This window comes from Agelaius phoeniceus, chromosome 2, assembly GCF_051311805.1.
Source record: "Agelaius phoeniceus isolate bAgePho1 chromosome 2, bAgePho1.hap1, whole genome shotgun sequence".
Taxonomy (NCBI): domain Eukaryota; kingdom Metazoa; phylum Chordata; class Aves; order Passeriformes; family Icteridae; genus Agelaius; species Agelaius phoeniceus.
Window position 1 is genome coordinate 31,776,945 of NC_135266.1, and position 20,624 is coordinate 31,797,568.

Here is a 20,624-nt window from a genome sequence, read left to right on the forward strand (position 1 = left end):
GGCAGGCTCACCTCCCTCACCCTGCTGGCCACACTGCTTTTGGTGCAGGCCAGGACACAGCTGGCTTTGGGGACTGCACGTGCTCATTGATGAGTCCTGTTGAACTTCTTGTCAACCAACAGCCCCAAGTCCTTCTCTGTAGAGCTGCTCTCAATCCATTCTCCACCCAGCCTGTGCTTGAACTTGGGATTACCCTTACCCAGAAGCAGGACCTTTCACTTGGCCTTGTAGTTCATGAGGTTCCCTTGGTTCCATGTCTCAAGGCTGTCCAGATCCCTCTGGATGGCATCCTTTCCTCCCAGGACATCAGATACCACACAGCTTGGTGGTGTTGGCAAACTTGCTGAAGGTACAGTCAGTCTCACTGCCCTTGTCACCAACAGAGATGTTAAAAAGTGCCAGTCCCCATGCTCACCCCTGAGGGTGCCACACGTCACTGGTCTCCACGTGGACATTGAGACATTGCCTGCAACTCTGACTGCAGCCATCCAGCTCATTCCTTACCTACTGAGTGATTCATCTATCAAATCCACATCTCTGCAGTTTGGAGACAGGGATGTTGTGCAGGACAGTGTCAAATGTCTTGCACAAGTCTGGCTGTTTGCAAGAGGTGAGGGTTAGAGGATTAGAAGAAGCTTGAGTGATTACCAAATTGGTAATTTTATGGAAACTTGTTTGCTCTTTCAAATCCCATTTCCAGTTTTAACTTACCAAGTCAGTAACAAGGAGAATCAAACCCCCTACTTCCATAAATTCTGCTACAGCAGAGAATGCTGTGTTAGTAAATGGAATTAGAAGTTCAGTAGGTTATAAAATATGGTATGCAGAGAAATAGTTTTCTTTAAAATAAAAAGAAAAACACCACAAAAGAGCTCCCCAGGAATTTGAGGCCACTAGATAGCATGATATCTTAATATAGGTCTATGTGCTTGTTTGTAGAAGGTAGCTTAAAGTATTATTGTCTGATATCTGAGGAGAAACATGAGATGTCACAGATGACTTGCAGTCAAACTGACTCTAAGAGGTCAGATTACCTATGGGGTAATTACATTTGTTTACATGGTCAGCAAATTTCTAAGTATTTCAGGTGGAGGGTTGCACTCTTGTGCACTTTTAACAGATGTGAAAGAAATGTGTACCCTAACCCATCAAGGTTAGGTTTTGTTGTTATTTTTAATGTTGAATTATGATACCATGCAGAGATGCTGATTCTAAAGCCACATACTGCTCAGATCAGATCAATGGTTGTGGCTTCTTTAAAATGTTCTGTTGGGAATGAGTGTAATTAGCTGCTATGTGGTTTTTGAAAGATGCTCCTGTTCATTGGTAGCAATAAAATGTATGTATATACATACATCAAACCTAAATGATGGAAGGAAACATAATAAATTAATGCAACATGTATGCTTAATACACATGGTTCTGCAGAAATGTAGAAGGGATTGTTTTATTTTAGTATGTTAAAAAACCAATAGAAATGCTTTCTTTCACCTAATATGCTTCAGTCCTTCAGTTTTCCCAAGAATGCAGGCTAGCTATTGACCTGTCCTGTATCTTAAGTGTGCTTCAGTGTTATGGTTGTAATGTTTGCTTAAACTGGAGCTTTGTGCTTGCTTGAGCAGTATAGTTACAATCTTCCTTTTTATTTGGCAGTTAGTTTGAAAAAATAATTGTGACATGATGATCTTTGTAAAAAGCTGTCACTGTAAATTATGTTTTTGAGGTAATACTGTGATGTTGTTGAAGGTTTCCTAGTTTCTTTTACACTGCTGTATGCTTTAAATCTTGTGCAAGACATGTTAGAAATGTCAAAGTGGGATGTTTTAGTGACAGTTACTTGAAGGTAATTTTCTTCAGTGTAAAGAGTTACTGTCCAGGTTACATGAATTCATTGCTTTGTGTACTCAGCTGAGCTTTTCTTTTATCAATTTCTTAAACGGAACTCTTTGTACAAAGAATGTCTACAGCAGAAGTTGCAATGATTTTTGTTGTTCTGCTTTCCTTCTTGGGAATAGAATGTATGAAGGGATGTATGAACACATCCCTTAGTGTTTCTGTTCAGGGACAGAGATGTGTAAAATACTGATTGCTTATTGTGGGACAGATTTAGCACATGATTTCAGTGATGTTTTTATATCACTGTCCCCTTAAAGAAGAAATGCCAGTAGAGGTGGCTTTACTTAGCACTGGGAATAAAATAAGAACCAAGTAGCTGGAACCTAAAAAGCCCTGAGGTTTATATTCATCCTTAGAGTGTTGGGCAGTGTTGTTTACTAGTCAGAGAAGTGTGAATCCTAGTAAAGTTAACAGTCAGATCAGGACAAATAGTTTGCAAATGTGTGATTGTGCGATTTCTTTTTTGGAGTTCTTTTGTTTTTTGTTTGGGTTTTTTTTTTTAGGGAGGGAGATTGGGGAGTTTTTGGTTGGTTGTTTTTGGGTTTTTTTTTGTTGGTTGATTGGTTGGGGTTGTTTTTGTTGTTGTTGTTTGTTTGTTTGCTTTTTCCCCATCACTGTGGCTTGCTTTTCTCTGCTTTAAAAGAAGACCTTCAGCTCAAGTGCTGCCAATAACTCTTCTCAAACAAATCATGTGTTTAATTATCCTTATTGTCCGAAGCAAATGCACAGACAGAGGAGCATATGCTTCTGTTGACTTGACCTCCTTATTTGTGGGTGTCTGGATTTTCTGATGTATTATTATTTTTATACCTTGTGTCCAAAGGAACATTCAGACTTGCTGTCAGCCCTCATCAGGGGAGGTTTGAATGTGGTGTCGTACTGGATTTTATAATTAATTTGTAAATCTTCTTAATTGCGACCTTCCTTTATTGAATAAATTATATCTAGAAGCAGAGGTGTGCAATTGCATCTGGAGATATTTAAAACTGTTCCTGGCTGTTCTGTCCAGCTATGAAGATACTCCTTAAGTAAATCATTCATCAGTTGTCACAATTCTAGTTTGGCTTCTTTGGCTTTTTAATTTCTTAGGACTTTTTTTTTCTCTAGAAAAATGTTGAATTTTGTGGCTTTTTAGAAAAAAAATCAAACAAACAAACATGATGTACTATTTCATGCTTCTATTTTCATTGGTAAGCTACATAATTTTTAGTGTATTTATATTAAAGATTGAAAAAATGGAGGGAAAGCAAATTCTCAGATCAAAGAACTGTTTACAAGAAAATTGATTCTGAAATTTACAGTTCAAAGTAGAAAGGTTTTACCAGTTGATATGACAAAGGATCATATTCAGATTGCTTAAAAATTTTAGAGAAAACAACTTCAGCTCCTGCTGCAATGGAATGTTTAAACAAAAGTATCTAGACTGAGATTGGATCAGGCCCTGAAAGTTTCAAAGCAAGCACTTCAGGCTTGTGCTAGTGCACTAAAATTGGAGAGAACAAAAAACATTATTTGTTTATAGAGATCCTTGAAGTGCAAAATGTGAAAAAATTGCAATGAGAAATGAAGTAATTAGAATTATTGAGTTGTTTTTTTACCAAAGTTAGGAAAACCTGCAGAACCTTCCCTCCAAAACATGTTGTTCTTCGCAATGAAAGCTACTTGAATGAGTACTTTTTAAAATACTTGCAGTCCTGATAAGTACATTTCTATGTGGAAAACAAGGGTAATAAAGAGTATTCTGATGGATTGTTTTGGTAGATTGAACTAGTGAATTGCTGAAATGACCTATCAATTTGAATAATAAGATTAGGGATAAAGAAGTGACCTGCCCATGTTGTTTTCCTGCATCTTGATTTTGTTTGTTTGTTTCCTGATGCAGAAAATGTTTTGTCATGATTAGTAGGATGCATTTTTTTGTGAATCATCTCCCATATTTTTCTGTCTTTAATTTCACAGAGTATTATACTCACAAAAAATTTGCATATCCTCTAATCCCTTCAAAATAATAAGATAGCTTCATGAATAGGCAGAGATACAAACTCTGTAACTAAAAGGGCCTACAGAATCAAATGTTGAAAGAGGACTGATAAAATTTGACCTTGAGCAGTTTTCTTTAAGAACTTTTATTTATAGCATGTCTTGTTGTTAGCCTTTACAGTATACTGCTTTATTTGTATTTGCATGGTTGATTGCTTTACTGCTTTGGATTTTATAACTCATCATAGCTTGTTTATAAAAGGTTTTAATTTCACTTTAAGAGCAGGGAAGCTAATTAGCTTTTGTTGCATAGTCATCCATGGTAATACATTGTAACATTTCAAGGACACCATGTATCAGCTTTTAGCCAGTTTTGAGACAAGTCAAAATCTGATTTGCGAGCACGCTTGAGGTTTAAACTTTGGGGACAAATTTTGTTAACACCTTCTTTACGCTTCACTGTTTGACATTGCTGATTTCTAAATATGATTTGTGCCTATGTGCAGGTTTTGACACTTGATAATTAGCTCCGCTTGCTACAGTGTTTTGCTGTTTTTGTAAGTCTAAATGTCACAGGAGGATTCTGGAACATCTTTAATATCTCTTGTGTGGACATAGCTTTTTGTCAGTGCCTGTGTGATTGGTTTGACAGTTCCTCTGCTTGCCTCCCCTTGGTCGGACATTTGAGAAGGCGGTGCCTCGTCTGCGCCTTGTGAATGACTTCTGAGCTCTGGAGTCACTTCCAAAGGGCAATGGAAGCACTGTGCATGCTGTCCCAGTAAATGCCAGGATATTTTGTATATGTTTATTTTGTCTGTGCATCTTTATTGTGGATACTGGATGACTGTACAGGGCAGTAGGAACAAAATTTCGTATCACAATATTGGGTAATTGTATTTGCAGTTATATTTTGCAAAACGGGTGCTAAAGAGAAAGTGTAGCCTTTGTCAAAAAGAGTGTCAGTTTTAAGATGAAGTTTAGAATTACTTAAGTGTTAGCATGGTAAGAATTTTATTTTATATATTAGAAAAATTCACTTTTTTTGGCGGACAGTGGATATAATTTAGTCTGTCACATGGTAGTATAGCAGGATTTTGATTTAAAAGGATATCTGCTTTTTAAATGATGATTATTTTATCACTAGTACTACAAATGTGATGGCTTGTAAGGTACTTGGTTATTATGAACCAAGCATCATCTAAAAAATTCTTGTTGCTTACATCTGTGGGAATGAAGTGCAGGTCCATGCAGTTATCATCATGACTTACTGGATACTGATTTACTTGGTACTACAACATCATGGATCACATACAACATCTGAACTGATTTTATGGGAAGTGCACAACTTGATTTTTATACCTCATGTAACTCAAACAAAGGAATGTTCCTGTAAGAGCTGTGCCAGATTGAATTGGCTGGCACATTGACAAATCCCTAATTCACTGAGGAGTAACCTCCTCTTGCCTCACCACTGTCTCTGTATGCAGCTCACTGTGGAACTTGCTGCCAGTTAAGAGCTCTACTCTCTATCAACCTGTAAACTGATCAACATCCCTGATGGGAGTGTAATGAATTAATACATGAAGCTTGTTAGAGCCTCTGACCCATGGCATGATGGTAACTACTGTAGGGCTTTTATAATGGGAGTAAATGAGTTGTAGAATAACTAATCACAGAAATACCTGAATTAGCACTAACTACAGTGTGTTCTCACAGATTCAAACATTTATTTAATGGCATTTTAATAACTCTTCAATAGGGTGTACAGAAAAATGAGGCTTTTGCTGCAGAACCTTTAACTTGTAAAAGCTGAAAGGGTTGTCATTAGGGTGGGCCATAAACTGCTACATTGGCGAATGTAGTGATACATTGGCAAATGTGTGATACATTGTTGATTTGAATCATGATTTAAAGTCTCCCCACTTGGATAGAGGAAAAGTCCTGTTGTGTCTGGTATCTGTTCCTTCTCTAGGTGTTTTACTTATTGAGTATTTGTGTACAATGCTTTGTTGCCAACCAGAGCCTTTTGTCTGTGTGTCCTGTTGTTCTTTAATGAAAGAAGGGGGTGAGGTTTCTATGGTTCAGTTGGGCAAGGGTAAAAAATATAAATCAGGCCTACAATTAATTGGCAAAGGTAAGCCCTCTGTGCTTGGCTTGCTGTCTTTTTTGAGTGCCAAGTCTATTGCTGATTACCTTTTTGTCTGTGTAGCAGATCCATCACTTTTGGTGTTTAGCTGGTTTGGAGTTTGAAGGAAAGCTCAGCTGCCTGCTTGTGATATGGGAAGGTCATAAAGCTTTTCCTGATCTTGTCTGATGCATCTGCCTTTGGTAGAACCAGCCATACTAAAACAGAGCTTTTGAGTAAATTATAGCTTGTCTTTTATTTATTTAATTATTTATTTATGTGAATGCAGCCACCTTAGTTCAACAATCTTAATTTGATGTGTTCAATTTTCAGTTGTGAAAATGGCCTGTGATTTAACGTGTTTGGGAACCTGCTTGATTGATAAGATAAATAACAGCTTGCAAAGCTTTCATGCTGCTTTTTGTGTTGTAGACTGTAGTTTTAGCAGACAGTCAAGGCTTTCCTTGAGGAATAATGGCAATACTGAGAATCGCCGAAACGTTCTTGCGTTGTGAAAGGGTTTTCAGGCAATTCTGTTTCCTTTTACAAGTGTGCACTCCACTCAGTTTACAAGTACACTCAAATAGTTCCTTCATAAAGTTTTCATGTTAGAATAGAATAGATTGTTTCAATTGGAAGGGAACTACAGTGGTCATCTAGTACAGCTGCCTGACCACCTCAGGGCTGACCAGATGCTAAAGCACGTTATTAAGGTCATTGTCCAAATGCCTCTTAAACACTGACAGGCTTGGGGCATTAAAAAATCTAACTTGGCTAAAAAAGTAACATGAACCAAAAACTAAGCTGTTGATGATTTTTATTGGCTTTGAGACTCTGTAGCCTTAAAATTGCTTTGATTGAGTTTCCACAGTATGTTTTCTGTTTTGTTGTTCAGTCGATATTTAATATGGAATTAGAATTCAGTAGGTGTTCCGACAGTGTTGGTAATTTACCTGGAATTCAGATTTATGCTATTTCAGTTGAGCTGAAATTCTCTGCAAAATGCTTTTCTAAATTCAAACTACAGCCTATTTTCTTATTCCTTTACTTGAATGTCCCTTTTTATCTCAAGGGAAAACTCTTTGCTGTTACAAAAAGCAGGGGTGAAAGTACATGAACAGATTTTTCAAGAAGTACAAAAGCTCAAAGTAAGAAATTATATGCATGCTAAGATGTTAGAAACTCCATGTTTTAAAACTTCGAATTTTTCTTCAAATTTAGACAACTCTTTAGCAATATATGTAGTCAATATTGTGTATGGCTAAGAGGAGAGTGGACTGAGTTTGTAATTTTGGGTTAGTGGTGTCTTTTTGGAATAATTTTTTTTTTAACAGTTATGTAGTAGAAGAATTGTAAATAACCCAGAGGAAGCTGAGAGCTGAGATTTCATCTCTGGTTAAAAACTGGCAAACCACCCGAGTTTTATTTGAATTTTCACTTTTCAAAAGACTGCATCCGCTTTCAAGTGAGCTTGTCTAAATTCTAAGTTCTGCATATTTAAGAGAATGTATTGCAACAAAGGAAAAAAGTTGACAAAGTACTGATTCAGTTGACGTAGTGTTGGAAGGACTGCACAGCATCTGGCCAGCTAAAATATTTAGTCTTTAGCTTCTGGAGTTTTTCTGGACCAACTAGATTTAAGAGAAAAACTATGAAGAATTAATGCTTTCATTTCTCAAGTAATTTCTTAACAAGATATTTATTTTATTTGATCTTTCTGGCTTCCAGAGAAAAGTGTGGAAAAGCTTCTCATTTCAGTGTAAAATAGTACATTATTCTTAAATAAAAATATGTATGCTGAAATTATTGGAGACCAGATGTCTTCAATATTGGCTACAGCTGCTGTTAGAGGGATGTTTTGTTTGTCAGAGAACAGACAGATATGTTTGGGGTTCTTCCATCAGTGTTGTAAGGCCAATAACTTACTGTCTGAATTCCTTCTTCTGTTTTCTTAAATAACTCTACATTTCAGGATGAGAATAAGAACAGAATCCATAATCCTGTAGAAAAAGAAGCTTTTTTTGCTGGTGGTGATCACTCTGTGTTCTCTGTGGTTTTAGGCTCACTACTCTCCTTTTTACTGTAATAGCAATCCAAAAAAGTGTTTTCATACTTCTGGACAAGAAATCAATTCAATTTCTTTTGGTTTTGAAGAAATCTCTGAACAATGAAACACTAAATGGTCAAATGTATTTTGAAAATATCAGGTGTGCTATTGACTGTTTTGTATATACAATGCTTACAAGTCAGCTTGTCATAGAATGGGATGGGACTTACCATCAATCATTCAGTCCAACTGCCTGACCACTTCAGGACTCAGCAAAAGCCAAAGCATATTATTAAGTGCATTGTCCAGATGCCTCCTAAATACTTTATGCTCACCAGGAAACCTGTTCCAGTGTTTTACCAATGTCTCGGAACAGAAATGCTTTCTAATGCCCAATCTGAACATCCCTTGGCATAGCTTAGGGCCATTCCCATGTTCCTATCACTAAATACCAGGGAGAAGAGCTCAACACATCCCTCTCCAATTCCCCCTCTCAGGAATCTGCACAGACCAATGAGGTCACCCCTCCAACCTCCTTTTCTCCAAACTAGACCTACCCAAAGTCCCCAGGCACTCCCCCAGGACAGACCTTCCAGCTGTGTTCCCCTCCTCTGGGTGCATTCAGAGAGCTCCACATCCTTTTTAAACTGCGGGGCCAGAACTGCGCACAGCACTCCAGGTGAGACTGCACCAACCACTGCCTTTCCTTCATCTTGCCTTCATCCATGAGGAGGGTGATTTTAACACAGAATGATACCAAATTAGTTAAATAGGACTTTCTCTACCAAACTTGAGCTCAGTCAAACTTTAAATAAAAATAGATTCTTAAATTTAATCTTGTAGATTCATTCTCACGTGCTTAGTCAGGAACTCTAAAAAGTCAAATTAGAATATTTATAAAATGCTGATGGCTTAAGGGATGCTTTTCTAAAGCCTGGGACATGTGGTCACTGCTAATGGTGGTACTGGAAAAGTCAAAGAAGTATTTTCTCATTTGCAAGTGCCTTTCAGTATGAGATCAAATATATTGTGGTTTTTTGTTTATAAGTAATAAGTATCTGAGCAGTTGATCTTTGAAGGGCTGAAAGTATGCTAAAGATATGAGTGTTAGGCATTTAAACTTAATTTGTTTAGTTTAAAAGTACAGGCAGCCATATTATAAAACAAGTACCAAAATGCCAAATTACACATTAATCTCCAAAAACATGTAAAGTGCTCTACTAGTGTTAGAGATATAAATGTTTTAGGTCGTGTAAGTTCACATAAATAAAGAATTATTTTTTCTTTAATTTTACATAAATAGCTAGGAAAATATTCATAGGGTAGTAGACTTAAAAATTTTATTGTATTTTTAATCTTAGGATTTTTTCGTTACATTTCACTGAATAATATTGTGCCTAATTGAAAAAATCACTGTATATTTGTGAAGGTTAGGTGCCCAGAGTTTGTGTATCTTTTAGAGCAGCCTCCTTAACCTAGATATGTCTGGTTGAAGCAACAAATACTTGTCTAGTATTTCTCAAAGGAATTAATGCTTTTGAGGTCTCCAGTACCATGAATGCAATACCAGTACAGTTCACTGGAAGCATCAGAACTGAACTACTTTGTTAGTTATCATTGGCAAATAAGAATGGCCTTCATGCCAGAAACTTCAAAAAATTTTCCCAGTCTTCTAAGTGCTGCTGACTAAAGCATCAATTCCTATTTCAAAGAGCAGCCTGGATTCAGTCAGCAGTGTATAGTGTGCCTAGCACTGTGGTGTGGGCCAGCAGCTGTGTTCTGGGTTTGTTGGCACAAAAGCAATAATCATTTGGTTTTAACGAAAGAAGCAAAATAAAGCTGGCAAAGGAGATGTTTTTAAGAGATAGTGAACCATGTTTTTATTTTTCCATCTTCAGAACAGAGGGCATTTTACTTAAGTTTTCTAAATATAATTGGAGCAGTACATCCCAACTACCAAAAAAAGGAGGAAAATAAATGTAAATTGAAAGAATTTGGAGGAAAAGCAGCCTTATTAACAAGGGAAGTTGACTCTAATTCCTTTTTTGCCCTGTGTGTTATGTAATATAACGACAGGAAGGGTTTCAAATTGTTTGCTAAACTTCTGCTTCCCTGCCATTGCAATATGAAAAGTCTGGGAATGGATAGGTAAACAACAAGAGAGACATGTCTGTGGATGTCAGCTGAGTGGCTGGAATATTGATTGAGTTACAAATTCACTTAAAATACTCTAGTCAGTATCTGCATATTGGTTGAAGGAGGGTGATAGTGATGATAGTGAGCAGAAGATTTGAAGAAATTACCAATGGGAAGAAGGAATGGTACAAAATCTAGGCCCACTTACTTTAGTGGGTGTCAAGGGAAAAGGGAATATATCAGCAAATCAGTTTTGATGTTTCCCTTTTGGTCCCCTTTCAAGAGTATGTGAATGTATCAACATCAACAGAATTTTGGTAAAAAAATTTGTTCTTCAGTTCTCAGGCACTGACCATAATATTAAGTTAAGACTTGGGTTTAAAATTGATATATCTGAAGTACTATCAAGTTCCACTCATCCTTACAAAGTATTCAGAGAGGTCTTTCACAAGATGTAACCTGGGCTTTTGTAAGAGGCCACTGCAGTGTGGCTTCTTAAAAGAAATGGTTTGTGGGCATCTGTTCCAAGAAATGGTTCAGAACTGCCTTGTGCTGGGTGCTCAGGGTGTCCCTGCTCTGTGGCTGTGGTGAGGGGCATCCCCCTCCATGCCTGTCCCCATCCTGGTGTGTGCAGCTGTCCCCTCGCTGTGCCGGGTGGGTGCTGGCACCCAGCTGCCCAGGTGGGGCCTTCCTGGGAGCATTCCAGGTGCTGCCAAGCTGAGCGGTGTTTGATGCCAGTTGGATCTGTCAGCAGGTGTTTGTTTCCACAAATAACCTGGATTGTGGTTTTCTCCCCAGAAAAGTTGATTGCCTATTGTAGCATCCCATGAACTCCCTCCCATCAGCCAATTCCCAAGGGCTTTGCCTTGGAAAGACTTACCATAGAGTTCATTCCTCCTGTGGGACTGATGAGACTCCCTCATGGACCTCTGCCCATATTTTACAACCTACCCTGGTTTCTCCCTTCCCTGTTTCCTCACTGGTTGGGTACCCCTGGTGGCTGCTACCCCTGGAGACCAATCCCCTTTGCCCTGCCCTTAGCTCTGCCCCCATCCCTTCCCATTCTGAAGCTGTCCAGAGCCCATGGTAGCCCTCGTTTTTCACCTGCATTCCCTTTGGCTTCCATGCAATAAATCTTGCTGGAATTAACTCCTGCAGAAAGACCCTTCTTGCCTCTCTTGCTGAGCCAGCTGTGATGTGTGAGTCTGACTGCACTGCCTGAATGTTAATCCAGCTGGCTCTTCCACAGGAGGTGCTTGTTGGAAACAGGTAATAACAGGAGGTGCTTGTTGGAAACAGGTAATAGGCAGCAGTATCCACCATCCACCTCTTGCGTTGAGTGCTGGCACCCAGCTCCTCAGGTGGGGCCATACCGGGCTCTGCCTTCCTGGGAGCATTCCAGGTGCTGCCCAGGTGAGCAGCATTAGCTGCTGGTCAGGTCTGTCAGTAGGTGTTGGTTTCCACAAATAACCTGGGTCGTGGCTTTTCTCCCCAGAAAAGTTGATTGCCTATCAGCGGGAGTTCCACGCGTTGAAGGAGCGCCTGCGCATCGCCGAGCACCGCACGCTGCAGCGCTCCTCCGAGCTCAACGCCATCCTGGAGCAGTTCAGGAGGGCCGTGGCAGAGACCAACGGCAGTAAGAATGCCATGAATAATTTTTCAGGTACGTGCTCCAAAATATTTTTTTATAACTCTGCAATGCCAATGTTTCTTGTTATTACTCTAGAATAAGAAATTGCTCCCAAGAGAGGTTAATGAAACTGTTCAGCAGTGTGAATAAAGTTGTATCTGATGTGGGTGTTTTGGTTTGTTTTTTCCAGTTGTTGTCCTTAATGATTCACTCACCCTTATTCAGTCCCTAAAGTCATAAGAATTACTTACTCCATACATAGCTCCCAAAGTTTGGAACTTCTGGTTACTTATCTATTAGGTTGAATATATTTTGATGATTAATTTACATCACTTTTTAAATAAAGTCAAAGGGAAAAAGTGAGCAAACAGAAGAAATTGATGAACTTCCAGCAGTTAAAATAAGCTTAAAAGTCAACTGGAAAATGTTAAATCATATAGACTAAAGTATTGCTAATGATTTGTAAGAAGTACAGGAAATGGCCTTTTCAATAACTAGTGATTAAACTGGTAAAATCTTCCATAAGTTTTTACCCATTTTGGAGACTGATAGTCAGATTTACAAAAGGCTGTTTGGCAATATTAGAGAAAAACACGGCAATATTCACCAGACTATTGATGTTGACTTCTGAAATCACACTGTTACTGTTTTGTTGCTCTGATTTTTGTGGATGGAAAATGAATAACAAATAAGTACAAATTTTCTGTCAAGAGGTCTGACTTGGTAGGTTGCAGAAATTTCACTGTATTGGTCTTAAGGAGTTGGTCTATAAGGAGTTGAAACTCGAAGAGTTTTGCAATTCAAAAGCCTGGAACAAGATTTTTTTGAATTTGTTGTCTACTTGCCTTTGTGCTGTGATTTACAATTTTCAATAGTTTTTTTTTTGTTGGGAAATGGTTATAATTATAGCCTCCAATGTTGATGCCACTCATGAATTGCTGTCTGACACTAATGGCCTGATCTCAGTAGTTCCCTGGATCTCCAGGAATTGCACAGATAAAGGTTACATTTAGCATGGTCTATAAATCTTGTCTTTCTATTTTATGTGTGTGGTTTTGCTTTTAAAATAAAAATGTGTGTGGAGGAGGTCAAATAATTTTGATTCTGGATTTAGGATTAAGTTATTGCCACATTTGTTTCTAAAGTTGACTTAGCTTGCTTTTAGGCAATATGTTTATAAGGAGTTATTCTCTTCTGATGCAGCTGAAAGTACTAATTCATTTAACATTCTACCATGTCTGGATCCCAGCTGGGATGGACATGCACTTTTTTCATGTAGAGCCATAATGGGAAGCCATCTGAATTACTGAGCTTTTGTGCTCAGAACATAGGATTAGATAGGTTTTTATTAAGCTTAATACACTTAAGTATACATAATACTCTTTGCTCTCTTTGAAGCTGAAAGAATTCCAGATTGTTTTGTGTAGACCCTTATTCATTCAGACAAGAGCTGTCATACTTGGACAGAATTTAGTCCAGGCTTTGCAGTTGAAGTTAAAGAAATGTTAGCAGGAAAAGTAAAATGTTCCTGTATTGGAGTCTATCAAGATAGACATACCTACTTATGGCATCTATTTACAAAGCTTTTTGTGAGGTTTGATGTGGTCAGGAATTTAGCTTCACCTAAAAATAAATGCTTTAAAAATCCCCAAACATACAGAACCAAAATCCACAACAAATCCCACCTATCTTTGTAGAAGCTGTGCTAAGACTCTGAGAGGAATTACACTTATGGCTTTCTTTTTCTTGCTTCTCAATTTTATCTCAAGAAACCTTGACTACAGTTTTTTGCTTAACTTGATATTATAAAGCCCATAAGTTTTCAAAGATCCATATGCCATCATATTTTTCATTTGAAATGAGTTGTTTTCACACTTGATGCAAGAAAATCAACACACTCAGCAGGGTAATTTTAAAAACTGTTATTTGCAACTTTGAGAGCCACCTGGACATACTGAAAGGCAGCTACAGTAGAAAGAGCAAGAATAATTCTAATGGAATCTGACAATTCTATGCTAATGGACTAAATTAAGTTTGCTCTTTTTTTTAGGAATACTCAAAATATCAACTGTACGTTTAATGCTATTTTATTTTGTATGTCTATGTGCAATATATTCCAATATGTATTCATTGCTCTGAAAAATTATTTGCAGTAGTGTTTGCTGGATGGTGATGACCTCTGTAAGCAACAGTGAAAAATTATTTTGGGAAATAAGCATCCCATTTGATTAACTGGGGAAAAACCCCACAAAATCACCAACCCCCCCAGAAAAATGGAGCATTCTTTACTTCTGTAAATTCACACTACATCTTATGTGATCAAATAAATATTAACTGTATCTGTAACAAGATTATAGGTGCAAAATAGTCTTGGCCATTGTTTATCAAAAAAATGAAATAAGAAAAGCCTTCTTTGTAGACAAAATAGGATGACTCAGAGAAGTGCATAATTTATTCTGGCTTTCAATTAGAACCAAGCTTGGAATTTTATACTGTTTACTATTGCTTAAAATTTCATATAATTTGTTTTCTGCATTTCTGATTTCATGTATGTTTGCAGATGAGACGCTGAAGCTGTTAAAAGAGCTAACAAGTAAAAAATCTCTTCAAGTGCCAAATATCTATTACCATTTGCCTCATTTGTTGAAAAATGAAGGAAGCCTTCAACCTTCTGTGCAGGTTGGCCTTGGAAGGACAGGAGGTATGCTGATATGATGGTTATTTCATGTTTTATGCCTGGAGGACCTTCTAGTTTTAGGGAAAGAATTGACTGCATTTCTTGGTAGATGAAGGACATCTCATTTAACTTGTGTGATATTGAAATCCTTTAAATTCACACTGAATCTGAGATGAAAGGAGATTGGTTTCAGCTGTGCTCTTTTCTGAATAATCTCAGTCACACCCCATGCCATGTTAAGGTACACATTAAGAAGTATTTAGTTGGATGAATATTTTTGTAGCTAAAGGGAAACAAAGCTCAAGCATTTCAGATTCTGAACTGCTAATGGGTATATCCCTTTGGCTTTTCAGATTTGCAGGGCAACCATGCATGGTTATAATTATTTTAGCATTGATGTTTCTCTTGTTCTGAACAGTATATTTCAATATATAAATTAAAAGTTGAGAGAACTAAGATAACCAGATATAATTGCATCAATAAAATCTGGACAGTGTTGTAGTTAATCCTGGCTTGTGTTTTTTCATTACTTCAGTGAGTTTGATTGCTCCTTCTTTTAACAGAAGGTATGCCTGTATGACAAATGTGTGGGCTTAGGCCACAGGTTTATTTTTCTGACTATAAATACCTTTTATTTCAATGTTGTTGTTCAGGGAGGAAAAATCTAATCATTCGTTATTGTTTTAAGTGAAGTCTGTATTATGTCCTCCTGGGAATATATGGCAGAAATTTGGAATTGAAAAATAGGAATTGGAATCAGATTTATTTAATTAAACAGAGGGAGGAAATTGAGGGTTTTAGGACTTGATGAAGTCTGCTTTATCCTTTCAGTGCATTCCTGCTGCTGTCTGCAGTGTTCCCAGAAGCTAACCAGCCCCTGGGTACAGTGCAGAAGAAAAACTATGGAAAAGTTAAGCAACACAGGACTCAAACGACCTGCTGAAACATGGTGTTAATGACTTTGTAGCTGAGGATGTATTGCTTTGCATTTGTAGTGCTTTTATCAGAGAAAAGAAATTTCGTTGAGGAACTTCCATGCAGTTCTGTTGTCCTGGACTTGTTTATTTAGAAGAACCAAAACCAGGTGCAAGGAAATTAATAGAGGCTTTCAGCAGTATTATTTTAAAAGATAACTTCTGAGAAGTTAAATACTTGAGTTTGGAAGAATGGTTGTATTAGTTTTATTTTTAAACTTCAGTTAGGGAATTTAATCACTCTTGGTGCACCTTGTCTGAATAACACCAAGGTTGTTGATAATTTCCCAAATTGGGATTTGTGTGACAACATTTTGGTAACAGGGAGGATACAGGGGTACTTCTCTAAGAGGGGACAGCTGCTCTCCCTGTCTCCAGTGGAACCAATAGCCAGATCAGCACCACTGGAATAACAGATTGAAGAGAGGGGGAAAAACTGCTCAAGGGCAATTGCAGCTGGAGAGAGGAGTGAGAACCTGCAAGGTCAGTGCAGAAGGAGGGGAGGAGGTGCTGCAGGGCAGAGTGCCCTGCAGCCTGTGGTGAAGAGCATGGAGAGGCAGCTGTGTCCCTGTAGCCCATGGAGCAGAGATCCACCTGCAGCCTCTGGAGGACCCCATGTCATGGCAGGAGGATGCCCAAAGGAAGCTGTGACCCCATGGGAAGCCCACACAGGAGCAGGCTCCTTGGCAGGACCTGTGGACCCATGGAGAGAGGAGCCCACGCTGGAGCAGGCTTACTGGCAGGACTTGTAACCCTGTGGAGAACCCACAGTGGAGGAGCCTGTTCCTGAAGGACTGCAGCCCATGGAAGGGACCCATGCTGGAGCAGTTTATGAAGAACTGCAGCTTGGAGAAAGAACTTCCATTGGAGATGTTAATGGAGAACCATCTGCCATAGTAGGGACCCCATGCTGGATCAGGGAAAGAGTCTGAGGAATCCTTCTACTGAGGAGGAAAAAGTGGTGGAGATCATGTGTGATTAACTGAATTCCAGCCTCCATTCCCCATGCCCCTGTGCTCCTGGGAGGGAGGAGGTAGAGGAATCAGGTGTGAAATTGAGCCCAGGAAGAAGGGAAGGGGGAGGGAAAGGTGTTTTAGGATTTGGGTTTATTTCTCATTACCCTCTGTTCATTTGCTCAGTAATAAATTAACTTCCTTAAATCTGCTTTGACTGTGACAGTAAGGAGGGGTCTCTCCCTGCCCTTATTTCTACCCATGAGCCTTTTGTTACATTTTCTCTTCCCTGTCCAGCTGAGGAGGTGAGTGATAGAGCAGCTTTGGTGGGTACCTAGTGTCCAGTCAGCATCAGCCCATCACACCTACACAATAGTCTGACATGTCTAGGACTGGGGTTTTTTTGTCTTCTGTGTTTGTTCTGAGAATTGGTGTTAACTGTTAGTCATGCTCCTGATGCTGGGTGGCATATTTTAAAACTATTTTTAATTACTGCAATCTCCACCTTTTAAACCTTTGCATTTATTAAGCAATGCCTTATTGCAAGATTTTTGTTTTCTATCTTGTGTATGCAATTACTGAAAGTACCTCTCTGGTTTGTTTGATTTCAGTTTCCATTGTAATGGGAATACCTACAGTGAAAAGAAAAGTCAAGTCTTACCTGACAGAAACTCTCCACTCCCTTATTGATAAGCTGTCCCCTGAAGAAAAACTGGATTGTGTTATGGTTGTCTTTATAGGAGAGGTAAAATCGCTTACATTTTTTAATAAAATTTCTAACCTGCCTTTAATCACAAGTAACACTCCTTTCAGGAATTGATGAGGATCTGCTTTTTCTTCAAGATGCAGACAGATGACTCTCTCCTTCCAGGAAAAGGAAAGTGTCAGTCTTGGGTTTCTGAGATACAATCCTGAGGAGCCCAGCTTTTTCTGTTTATCAGGGGAATGGTGGACATGGATTCAGTGGAGTGGTTATTTTGCAAATCTTATGTTTATATTTAGTGGCAAAGATGTATTATTCCTTCAACATAAGAGTAATGACTAAGGAACTCTGTTGTAGGGGAGGATTCCTTCCATTTTCTTTGTGCTGCTGCTTAGTCCTCTGTCAAACGAGTGCTGCAGTTGGAGATGTGAGGCACAGATTGTTATTGAATTAATTTTCTGGACAATGTGGATGTTTGAAGCCCAGACCTTTTTAATGGATTAATTCAGTGTTCAGTTGGACTGTTTGTTCACTTTGGCTCTGATTTAGTGGAAATCAAATTTAGGAAAATGATAGAGTACTTTCAGAAATAATTCTGTTAGATGCTGGGAATTGCATGTACCTATTTTGTTCTTTATGCCTTTCTCAGAAGTCTAAATTGGACACTGGGAAATTTATATTTATGTTTGACCTTCATCCATCCAACTGTAGTGCTCTGCTGAAACAGGCTTTTATAAGTCCCACAGATGAAAATTCAAATCCCCAATTATAACTGGAAATGGTTTAATTTAGTGAGCTGGTGTCCATTCAGGGATGAATCAGTAGAAAATCAGTCATTTTAATACTTTTATTATCAACATATTTTAAAACTTTCATTGTAAATATTTTGCTTTTATCTGAGAATTGTTTCTTAGTATTTTCTAATGCAAACTGCTCTATTTTCTCTTTCTTGACAGCCAGTCAAAAACTGTCTGTCTGGACAGATACAGTTTTTCTGGGAAAAAAAATTCTTTTAAAACATTTCTTGGTTGAGAGTATTAGGGAACAGAATTCTTTCAGAATTACTGGAATGCTGTGTTTTTCTTCACTGTATTAGTTGGAGAAATTTTATTGCCTGTGAATGTGGCTTATTTTCAAGGTTTAAAACTGAAATTTCTTTTGTTTTGCTTAAGGAAGTCTGAGCTATGAGGTCTGTCTGTCATCATTGGATTCTGTGTCTTCTGCAAAATTTGGAATAGGAGTGAAGTGTCCCCAATGCCCCATCTTGTGCTGCCTTAGACAAGCCATATTGCTGTACCTGGGTTTTCCATAGCTGGAAACTTCCTTCCTTTGAGGTGCTGTGGAGCACTCTCACCTTGGGAGTGTTTTTACAGAAGTGACTACCAGTGAACTGAACATTTCAGCAGGGGAGCTGCTGCTCTTGTGGCCATGGAGAGTTGTGTGGTTACACAGCAGTTACCCCCTGTGTTTTACTTCTTTATTGCACTTTGAGAGCAGTTCTGTGTGCTTATTCAGGTGCCTGTTTTGGGCACGGCAAATCGGGAATGTATGGGAACATCTGAAGAACCAAGGTTTATATTTTCTTGTAACCACTCGCTAGATTTGCATTTCTTTTTCTTTACTCCATCCAATTTATTCTCTTTCCTTCTTTATTCTTGGACAATGTTATTATTTTCTTAAGCTCAGTATCTTATAGTTGCTTTGCAGTTGCTACAGGGAACTCTCGACATGATTAATATGGTGCATTAAATACTTCATCCTGAATTATGCTGTGCTTTTTCTGAGTTATTCTGTATATTTCAGTTTCCTTCTGCAAGAGGAAAACTGCAGGTTTAATAAGCATTTTCTCTGGCTGTTTGAAGGAAGGTCTACTCCTCTGGTAGACTTCTGTTTCTCCTTAGATAAAAAGAAGGGCCGTGTCTTTTAAAACAGCCTTGTCTGTCCCCTCTTATCTGTGGCATATCCTGGTCTGAAATGCATTGCACTATTGCTGTCATTAAGACGTGCAATAATAAAGGCTTATTTAAAAATACATTAGAGCTTTGACCAGCTATACTTATTTTAAAAATTATGTCAAAAGTTTCTAAAAAAAGGTATGGCCTCTGCTCCAACATATGTGCAGTTTAAGTACAGCAAGAAATGGTCATAGGGTGAGGTTATGTAATTTTGCTAATAAGCTTAAAATTACTATCTGTGCCTTGTCTATAGCTTGTAGCAATAGCAAAAAAGGGAGCACAAGGCTACAAAAGTGGTTTTAGAAGAAAATTATAGAAAACAATAGCATTTTAAAAGGATTTTATTATTTTACTTGCTATCTTTATTTGAGAAATCAAATTTACAGTGTTTAAGAAGCATTGCTGGGAGCCATAGTCGTGGACTGTAATCTCTGTGCTAAGCACACTACAAAACTCTTCTAATACTGCTGTTTTTTGTAGTTCAATCTCACTCATTTCTTTTCATTTCATTTTTTTTGCTAGAAAACAGATTAGAAGGCTAATGGCCTTCTGCAAACAGCATCAACAGTGTAAACAGAGGAGCTAGTAAGTATAGATGCATTATGGTTGCTAAATAAAGAGATCTGTATATTAATTTACTGTATGGATATTTCTCAGTAATATAATTGTACACAGTAAATTTCCATACTGGAAGTTCAAGAAACTCTGAAATATCTCAGCTGATGTGACAACTAATCACCAATTTAAATAATTACTAGAATTGCTTGACAGTAAACTATTCAATTGTCCTAGTTACTGACATATGTCTGTGTTCTCCAATTTGTTAAAATCACTTTATGGCAGAATAATTTGCAGGTATTCATTAGGATGACTAATAAATAGGTATGATTCATTATTCCTTAATACTTCAAAATCTTTTTGTTCCCCCTCACTATGTAGCTAGTTCCTAGTTCATATGAGTTGAAAACAAATTATTTAAATCTCATTAACCTGCTTTGTACAAGAACTTGTTTTCAGATTAAGCCATAGACTCTAGGTTTAAGAAATCATGAACTCAGAGTTAAAATTGTTGTCTAGTGTTTTTATTCATTAGGGCTCGCAATTAACATGGGAAACATGGTTTTGAAATACTTTAAACTAGTGGAACAACAGACATACATATACACATACAACTGAATATGAGAGAAATTAGAATACTTTCCTGGTATCTAAACAAAATGTTATTTCTTTTTTTTTCTATGGGGAGGTCTCATTTACAAGGAAGAAAATGCATCTTAGACTTGTTCTAAATATATCAGAAATTATTGTCAGTCCACTTCATTAATCAGAGACTTCACTTAGCACAGTCTTTTGTACAAACAGTAATCAGTGCATGCTGGAAAGACTATAAGCCCTTGATTTGACCAAAAATATCAGAAGGACAAATCATTTCAGGAAGAATTGGAAGCCACTACAGGTATGCAAAAGCATTTTGCTATTTCTGTGTGCTGCTGATTACATCTGACTAGGTAGTACTTGACCAACCATTTGTTCTTGGAGCATTAGGCC

General features: G+C 37.9%; 1 protein-coding gene across 1 annotated transcript in view; it reads left to right on the top strand.

Moving 5' to 3' along the window:
- Positions 1 to 20,624, top strand: part of MGAT4A (alpha-1,3-mannosyl-glycoprotein 4-beta-N-acetylglucosaminyltransferase A) — a 77,215-nt gene that overhangs the window by 15,941 nt on the left and 40,650 nt on the right. Inside the window, exons 3-5 of the mRNA XM_054652216.2 lie at positions 11,680 to 11,847; positions 14,375 to 14,515; positions 17,030 to 17,163. Of these exons, the coding sequence (XP_054508191.1) occupies positions 11,680 to 11,847; positions 14,375 to 14,515; positions 17,030 to 17,163 (443 nt within the window). The remainder of the gene's footprint in view (positions 1 to 11,679; positions 11,848 to 14,374; positions 14,516 to 17,029; positions 17,164 to 20,624) is intronic.